General features: G+C 44.7%; 1 protein-coding gene across 1 annotated transcript; it reads left to right on the top strand.

Annotated features, from left to right (window-relative positions):
• Positions 1-271: 271 nt before the first annotated feature.
• On the top strand, positions 272-8,091 carry dnajc1 (DnaJ (Hsp40) homolog, subfamily C, member 1). The gene is made up of 12 exons (XM_034555937.1): positions 272-519; positions 1,757-1,858; positions 2,138-2,184; positions 2,673-2,838; positions 2,920-3,017; positions 3,097-3,190; positions 4,050-4,134; positions 5,420-5,583; positions 5,795-5,914; positions 6,532-6,580; positions 6,772-7,205; positions 7,700-8,091. The coding sequence occupies exons 1-12, from the start codon at positions 361-363 to the stop codon at positions 7,766-7,768; spliced, it is 1,587 nt and encodes a 528-aa protein (XP_034411828.1). The 5' UTR covers positions 272-360; the 3' UTR covers positions 7,769-8,091.
• Positions 8,092-9,488: the final 1,397 nt, after the last annotated feature.

The following is a 9,488-nucleotide window of genomic DNA, read 5'->3' as shown; positions in this document are numbered from 1 at the left end:
TTTGAGGGCAGCCGTGGTGCATGAAAATGAGTTGAACACCGCTGTCTTCGGGGGACACAGGGACTGGGCCGTGGAGTCGGGTTCTCTAATCACTACGGTTGTCTTTTCCTAATTCCTCATCACCTCTCCTTTCCATCTTTCCTTGACCCCGTTTTCCCAAGAGGTTAAGGAAAAGTGGTTAGGAAAAGACGTTAGGAGGTTATTTTTAGACTATTCGACCGCAGCCAGCAGTGTTTCTCAGGGGGCTTTTATTTTGACAGGGCTGGGTGACCCGGATGTAACCAGCAGTACTTCCGGTGGTCTCTGAGCTTCTTGTCGACATATAGATCGGGCTTTCTGTGGTCTAGCGGTTTCTCTGTGATGGCGGTCTGTGCGGGTCCGCTCGGGTCCCTGCTGATCTGTTTGTCCTTGCTGGTCTCTGCGGTCCCTCCTCTGGTAGCCTGGGACGCGGATCTGGAGCTGCTGGACCTGGTGGAGGAGATACCGCAGAACTTCTACCAGTTCCTGTCCCTGGATCAGGTCTGCTAGCGGTCTCCATGGTTACGAGCAGCTAGCTTAGGGCCACGTACACAGAGTGGTTAAGCTAGTTAGCATATGGAGCAGACCAGTGATCCCAGTTCACTAGTTAGACTGGTGGCTGGAGCTAACGGTTAGCGCAGGCTAACAGCTGGGGAACCCGGATGTAGTTGTAGATACGAGGCTCGTGTCTCCTGTAGGGGGCGGAGCCAAAACACGTGGTCAAGTCTTGCATGAATAAATCGGAAATTGCATAAACAGTGACTTCCGGTTATATATGTAGGCTACTTGTAGTTTACAGACCTTTCGGATTTATTCATGTGTTTGTAAATATATTTATATAGACATTTGCGTTTATCTGCATCCATTGTTCTTTTTATGTGAAACAATTTGCTTCTCGTTTTGATATGTGTGTATATAAATAAGCGTTATTATTGTTGTTATCAACCACACCTGAGACTAACAACAATTGAGTGAATATAAATATTCAGTGAGGCAATTTATTTGCTGAACATTAGTTATTTTTTGCACAGATATAACTTTGTTTGCATTGTTCTAACAAAGTGATTGCACATTTTATTAGCTTTTATCTGATGGAGCAATCTGGTTTACTTTAAAGTAATTATAATTTTCTTTATTCTATTATTTAAAAAAGCTCAGATGTCACAAAAAGTTGTTATTTCAATAACAATTCAGCATCGACCATTTTGTTAGGGCTGTGGGGCAAAGTGGGGCGTAACAGAAAAAGTTTGAGAACCACTGGTCTATACACAAAGTAGAGTGACTGAGGGGACACAAGGTGACGTGACTGAGGGGACACAAGGTGACTGAGGGGACACAAGGTGACGTGACTGAGGGGACACAAGGTGACGTGACTGAGGGGACACAAGGTGACGTGACTGAGGGGACACAAGGTGACTGAGGGGACACAAGGTGACGTGACTGAGGGGACACAAGGTGACGTGACTGAGGGGACACAAGGTGACTGAGGGGACACAAGGTGACGTGACTGAGGGGACACAAGGTGACTGAGGGGACACAAGGTGACGTGACTGAGGGGACACAAGGTGACGTGACTGAGGGGACACAAGGTGACTGAGGGGACACAAGGTGACGTGACTGAGGGGACACAAGGTGACGTGACTGAGGGGACACAAGGTGACGTGACTGCAGGATATTTCACAACTGAGGGGTTGGTGTTTTTTTATTGACAGCAAGTAAAACTGTCTGTCTGTCTCAGGATGCTTCAGCAGCTGAGATAAAGAAGGCTTATCGACGGCTGTCTCTCTCTCTGCATCCTGACAAGAACAAAGATGAAAATGCTGAAACTCAGTTCAGACAAGTGAGAAACACTTCTTTTCTTCTTAACAATGTTATCTTCAATTTACAACACAATACACACAACACAAGACTATCAGAATAAGTATCACTAATTAACTTAAATCTACAAAGTGTTCCAGTCAAGGTACAAACTACTGCTGTCAATATTTAATCACTGTTCAGATTTTGATGAATCAACCAACAAAGCAGTAGTGTTTCTGAAGCCCAGCTAATCACATCTCATCAAAACAGAACTTACAGTTAAGATGATTCAGTCTTTGTCTTTTTTTTTTTTTTTTAGCTAGTTGCCATTTATGAAGTCCTGAAGGATGAGGAGAGAAGAAGCAAGTGAGTCTCACTTCTCTGCATCATGTCCAGACCTCTAGCTAGTCCTTAGACCTCATTAGAACTAGTAGCTTGTCCTTAGAACTCAGTAGCTAGTCATTAGACCACCGTTAGACCTCTGCACCTAGTCCTTAGACCTCTTTAGACCTCTTCAGCTAGTCCTTAGACCTCTGTAGCTAGTCATTAGACCTCGTTAGACTTCTTTAGCTAGTCCTTAGACCACCGTTAGACCTCTGCACCTAGTCTTTAGACCTCTTCAGCTAGTCCTTAGACCTCTTTAGACCTCTTCAGCTAGTCCTTAGACCTCTGTAGCTAGTCATTAGACCTCGTTAGACTTCTTTAGCTAGTCCTTAGACCACCGTTAGACCTCTACACCTAGTCTTTAGACCTCTTCAGCTAGTCCTTAGACCTCTTTTGACCTATTTGGCTAGCTAGTCTAGCTATGGTGTTTGTAGTTAGTTCTATATACATATAATGTTTATGTTTTGCAGGTATGATGATATCCTGGTAAACGGGCTTCCTGATTGGCGGCAGCCAGTGTTCTACTATAGACGAGTGAGGAAGATGAGTAATGCAGAGCTGGCCTTCCTCCTCTTCCTCATCCTCACTGTGGGACACTACGCTGTCATTTGGTCCATATACCTGGAGAAACAGCTGGTAAGACACAGCAGGCACTCATACACCCAATCAAAGTAGGCCTGGACATATGATATGATTATGAATTCCCCATGTTTCCAGGATGAGCTGCTGAGTAAGAAGAAGAAAGAGAAGAAGAAGAAGCTGAGCTCCAGACCTGCAGAGGAGATCAGGTGTATTGGCCAGGATCGAACCGACGGGTACAGCTATGACATCACTAGACTTACTGTGCATGTGGTTTGTTTGTGTTTGTTATTGTTTGTGTGTTTTTTGTTTCAGAGTTCATGATCGGCCACACTGGCAAGACATCCTCCCTCTGAAGCTGAGCATCTGGCTTTACCTCTCCATCAAAAACCTGCCACAAACCATCCAGGTACTCCACCTGTCCATCAAAACCTGCAACAGACCATCCATATACTCTACCTGTCCATCAAAACCTGCCACAGACCATCCATATACTCTACCTGTCCATCAAAACCTGCCACAGACCATCCATATACTCTACCTGTCCATCAAAACCTGCCACAGACCATCCATATACTCTACCTGTCCATCAAAACCTGCCACAGACCATCCATATACTCTACCTGTCCATCAAAACCTGCCACAGACCATCCATATACTCTACCTGTCCATCACTTTACCTGTCCATCAAAAACCTGCCACAAATAAGTTACAGCCTAATACACAGGTTCTTTTATCATCAATGAAGAAAGTGATCAATCAGAAGTGTATTAGTATAGCACCTTAGTACAGTTTGAAGTGCTTCACAGATGACTGACGAGTCCAAAACAGGATGGATAGAACAAATGTGGACCGTAAAAACCGAAAAGTCAAAAGCAATTCAATAGTAGGTTTTAAATGTCCTTCCAGCATCCTCAGGCAGAATGTTTACTTTTTAAGGTGTTCAAAAAATTGTGCACATGCATCAGAACTGGTACAACATGTTATGGGTCGTGGCTCAGTTGTGAAAAAAGGGCTTTAATAATTCCAGCTAGATGTATGAAGTTTGGAGGCGTAGCATCATGTGGAGACGTACTGAAGGTATACCGTAAACTCAACAGGAAGTCAGCCATTTGAATTAAATGAGCTGTTTTTGTCATTGGCCGATTCAACATTCTCTGTGTTGATCATTTATGGTTTAAAGTGGGCCGTATAAGTGTGATGCGGATCCAGCTGCACTTATGTCACTGCACTTTTTTTTTTAATTAAGTTTTTTTGTTTTGTTTTAGGAAGTAAAGCAGTACTATGAGGACTACCAGCAGATGAAACAGCAGCAGAAGGAAGAAGCTGAAGCTGAACAGGAAGTTGTAATAAGTAATTACTTTTTACATAATTTGCTTCAAGCAGCTTCCATTTCTTTTCATGGTTTTTCAAACTACTGTTGTCAATAATGCTTTCTCACAGAATGTGAGCTTCCACACCACAAATGAAGACATCAACTAATGATGTTGTGCACAACGGTTTGAGTTGCACCTATATTTATTTAAATGTTTATTTTATATTTATGTAAACTTGCTCAGTAGTCTGAACCATGACTGTACACTTTATTACTCCTTATAACCATGACAAAGGCAGCGCACACCAGATCCACCGTTCTTACTTTCCACAATAAAAGCCCTTGACATATAATAGTACTTTGCATGTTCCTGTTGTTTTTCCCTCACGTCCCACAGGCTTGTATACCACACAACCCAACATAAAAACATGCAGCAACAACCTGTTGGTCCTCAAATACCACCCAGGCTACTAAAGGGTGCCATCCAGGCACTAAAGGGTGCCATCCAGGCACTAAAGGGTGTTATCCAGGCACTAAAGGGTGCCATCCAGGCACTAAAGGGTGTATCCAGGCACTAAAGGGTGTTATCCAGGCACTAAAGGGTGCCATCCAGGCACTAAAGGGTGTTATCCAGGCACTAAAGGGTGCCATCCAGGCACTAAAGGGTGTTATCCAGGCACTAAAGGGTGCCATCCAGGCACTAAAGGGTGCCATCCAGGCACTAAAGGGTGTATCCAGGCACTAAAGGGTGTATCCAGGCACTAAAGGGTGTTATCCAGGCACTAAAGGGTGCCATCCAGGCACTAAAGGGTGCCATCCAGGCACTAAAGGGTGTTATCCAGGCACTAAAGGGTGTTATCCAGGCACTAAAGGGTGTTATCCAGGCACTAAAGGGTGCCATCCAGGCACTAAAGGGTGTATCCAGGCACTAAAGGGTGCCATCCAGGCACTAAAGGGTGTTATCCAGGCACTAAAGGGTGCCTTAATATCAGACGCAGTATCTGCACACACTACTTACTGGCTGGGGGTTACCTACTAGATTACAATAGAGGGGTTACCTTTACATCAGTCTAGACATTGTTTTTAATGTGAAATGCAGCATATTATACCGTAGACGGTAAAGTTACAGATAAATGATCAATTGTTCCCTGTAGCTGTTCTACAGTGTATGCATGTAACATGGTTGTCAGCTAAATGACATGTAATGTAATAATATAATGTCTCAGACTGATCCAGACTCGGCTCTGTCCTCTGATGTTTGGTTGTATTTCCTTTCTAAGCTCCAAGATGTGTAATTTAACTTTCTGTCCATTGTCTGTTAAGGAGAAAAGAGGCCAAAGGTCAAGAAGCCGAAGGTAGAGTTTCCTGTTTATGAGCTGTCATCAGAGAACCTGACTTGCCAGGGTTACGACCAGGCCACATCCATCGAGGAGATTGAAGACCAGATGGACGACTGGCTGCAGGACCGCGGAGCTGCAAAGAAGAAGGTCTGATATTACTCTGATAAGTCTGGTCAGGTCTTCTCAGTGAGATTAAAAACAGAACATCTGATGGCGCACAAACTTTCTAATCACTGAACTTCATACATGTCGTCAGAAGTTCAGTCTAAATGCCCTCAGGCTGCAGACTGGACTTAAGTGAGCTACGGGTGTGACAGACGGCTGGATGATGTCACTGTCTCTATTTTTATGTCCTCAGGCTGTAGACTGGACGGAGGATGAGCTCAGCCTCCTCAGCAGGTTGATGGGTAAATTTCCTGGAGGATCTCCAGGTCGCTGGGAGAAGATTGCTCATGAACTTGGAAGATCGGTGTCTGATGTAAGCCTGTTAATACTGGTTTAAAACCAGTTTGAATCCTTAGTGTTTGGTTGAGATACTGAGATAGATATCAGGTCCATCAGGTCCCGTAGAGAGGGTCAGAATCTGTGTCGGGTTCAGGTTGTCCTGATTGGTTGTCCAACCCTAACCTGTAGTGAGAAGATATTGGATTGTGGTGAAGTCTCTGACTCAACAACAAACACAAGGTTTCCTCTGCAGTTCAATCTGTCCTTCTGAGTCTCTTCAGCAGCCTGACAGAGGCTCATCTCTTAAATCCAGGTGAGGTCATTTTCCGGATGTCTCCTTTCCATAAGGATTGTAGACTCTAGGTTCTACTCACCTAGGACTAATGTTCCATGTTTACAGTACCAGGAGCTGCTAACACGCTCCCAGGTTCATCGGGGTATGTAAACCCCTCTACCATGACTAGGTTTCAGTTATCAAAAGGGTCAGTAAACAAGATTCTATGTGTTAATCAGACAGAATAGGAGTTTTTTATTGTTTCCGTTTTGATCGGAGCCAGGTGCTGCTGAAGAGACATCTGACTGACAGAGAACAAATATTAAATGGGCTGTTCCAAAACATAAGAAACTGACTTAATCTGTTTTCTTCAACAGGTGACGACTAAAGTCAAACTGGTGAAAAACAATGTGAGCCACACCTCAGGTAAACTCAACTGTGGTTCTACTGTCAGTATGAGGTTCTGTTGTCAGTATCATGTTCAACTGAGGTTCTGTTAGTATCTTGTTCACCTGAGGTTCTACTGGCAGTATCCGGTTCTGTTGGCAGTACTGGGTTCTGCTGTCAGTATGGGGTTCTACCATCAGGTCTAGTTAACCTTGGTGTCTGTGTTTTAGGTCTGGTGAAACTGTCGGATCTGAAGGGACCTCTTCTTCCTGTGAGGTCATTTCCTGTTTCTGACAGGCTGATGACTCAGAGAATGTCCTGTGAGGAGGAGCAGGAGGAGATGGGGGCGGAAGATGAAGCAGTTCCATCTGTCAGGAGGAGGACCAGGAAGTCAGCAGCAGATGAGGGGGAGGTGAAAGTCCGAGGCCATCGCCAGAGAGATTTTGACCCAGCCGTGGCAGTGCAGGAGGAGGAAGAGGAGGAGGAGGAGGAAGAAGAAGAAGAAGAGGAGGAGGCGGAGCCTCAGGAGAATAGAGAGAAGGCGGACCCCACTGTCTGGACTCAAAACCAACAGAAACAGCTGGAACTCGCTCTGCAACAGTTTCCCAGAGGAACAGCAGAGCGCTGGGACCGCATCGCCAAGGTGGTCCCAGGGAAGACCAAGGTGAGAACTGAGACAGGTAGAGTCTCTACCTGTAGACAGGCTTTCCTTTATGATTAATTGATTGGTTATCTATCTTTATTAAACCAATAAAGAGACAGCAGCATGCAGCACACAGACGTTACAAACATATGAGACAGACACCTGGAGGCCGTGAACCAATCTGCTCTAGAAAGTCATGGGTTCTTTCTCGGCCCATGCTCTACCGTTCCAAGTTTTATGAAAACGTAGTTTTTCATTAATCTTGCTGACAAACAAGCAAAATCAGAAACGTAATTGCCCCCCCCCCCCCCCCCCCCCCCCCCCCCCCCCCCCCCCCCCTCACTGGGAAGGTGTTTGACTTTGTGTCCGTCGAGAACGGAGACCTTTATCGGATGCCATTAGAAGGTCATTAGTAATGTATGTAGCATTAATATTAAAGACCTGGCCACTTAAAACATTCACACTGCATTCTGATGAACTGATGAATATTTAATTGATCTGTGTTTGTTTTTCAGGAGGAGTGTATGATTCGTTATAAGATGTTAGCGGAGCTCGTTCAGAAAAAGAAACAGGCTAAAAGCTGATTGAAGGTAATGACCTTCCTACTGCTGTGACCTCGGACCTCCTTACAGGTGTATCACCTGACAGGTGAATGACTGTGTGACCTGTCAAATGTCAGCAATGTTTAATTCTCTCTCCAGGTGAGCTCCCTCCCGATTGGACAGAATTATTTTGTGTTTTGTTGTGTTATGTGGCGTCTCACCTTCTCAGGTGTTTTATAATTGATGTGTCAAAAGAAGCAGGAAATTAGTTTTATCCCACCTGACCTCTGACCTCATAGCTTCATGTGCCTTAACTCCATACAGCATGCTGTCAATCAACTACTCAATAAAAAGTATTTATTATCTCCTGTGGTTTGTTTTTCATTGTCAGTCTGCTGAAACATTTAAATGTTTCTATATTATACATGATCTATTTTTATCTATTCTTATTCAAGAATAGATATATTTTGTATAGCCCAAAATTACAAATTGGCCTCAGAGGGCTTTACAATCTGTATACATATGAAATCCCTGACCTTTGACCTCACATCGGATCAGGAAAAACTCCCAAGAAATAGAAAAAACCCTTTCAGGGTGAAAAAGGTAGGAACCCTTCAGGAGAGCAACAGAGGAGGATCCCTCTCCCCAGATGGACACAAGCAATAGATGTCATGGGACATAAACATTCAATGAATATGACAGAATGTATGAATGGACCTCCACAATCCATGAAACAAGGAGGAAGAGAGGAGGGGGTGGGGCATCAGCAGGGCCATGACAGGAGGCCGGCCCACCAGGCATCAGAGACCTCCAGGTCCAATGGACCCTATGAGACGTGAAGTCACAACGACTCCGGGGAGGAAGCAGAGTTAATAAGGTGCAATGGAGAGATGTAAATTCATCCATAAGGAGAGAGAGAAGAGGAGATAGGTGCTCAGTGTATCCTAAAACATCCCCCAGCAGCCTATAAGCCTATAGCAGCATATCAAGGGGCTGGACCAGGGCAAACCTGATTCAGCCCTAACTATAAGCACTATTAAAGAGGAAAGTCTTAAGTCTATTCTTAAATGAGGTGACTGTGTCTGCCTCCAGGACTGAAAGTGGAAGCTGGTTCCATAAAAGAGGAGCTTGATAACTGAAGGCTCTGGCTCCCATCCTACTTTTTAGGACTCTAGGAACCACAAGTAGCCCCGCATTTAGTGAGCAGCTCTCTAGTGGGGCAATATGGTACTACAAGCTCCTTAAGATATGATGGTGCATCAGCAATCAAGGCTTTGTAGGTGAGGAGAAGAATTTTAAATGTGATTCTTGATTTTACAGGGAGCCAGTGCAGCGCAGCTAATACAGGAGTAATGTGATCTATTTTCTTAGTTTGTGTGAGTACACGAGCTGCAGCATTCTGGATCAACTGGAGGGACTTAAGAGACTTATTAGAGCAGCCTGATAATAAGGAGTTGCAGTAATCTAGTCGGGAAGTAACAAACGCGTGAACCAGCTTTTCTGCATCTTTTTGAGACGAGATGTGCCTGATTTTTTAAATGTTACATAGATGAGCTGGGGTGTGAGGTTAGACCATGTCCTGGATGTACGGGTTTACCACGTCCTGGGTGTGAGATTAGAATATGTCCTGGGTGCAAGGTTAGACCATGTCCTGGGTGCAGACTGGACCCGATCTGTTCGCAGCACGGTACGCAAGCACAAAAGTTTTGAAGCTGATGCGGGTGGCCACCAGTAAGCAGTGAAGGTTGCGGAGTAGTGGAGT

The sequence above is a fragment of the Cyclopterus lumpus genome, chromosome 17 (assembly GCF_009769545.1).
Source record: "Cyclopterus lumpus isolate fCycLum1 chromosome 17, fCycLum1.pri, whole genome shotgun sequence".
NCBI lineage: Eukaryota > Metazoa > Chordata > Actinopteri > Perciformes > Cyclopteridae > Cyclopterus > Cyclopterus lumpus.
This window is presented reverse-complemented; position numbering and strand designations above follow the sequence as displayed.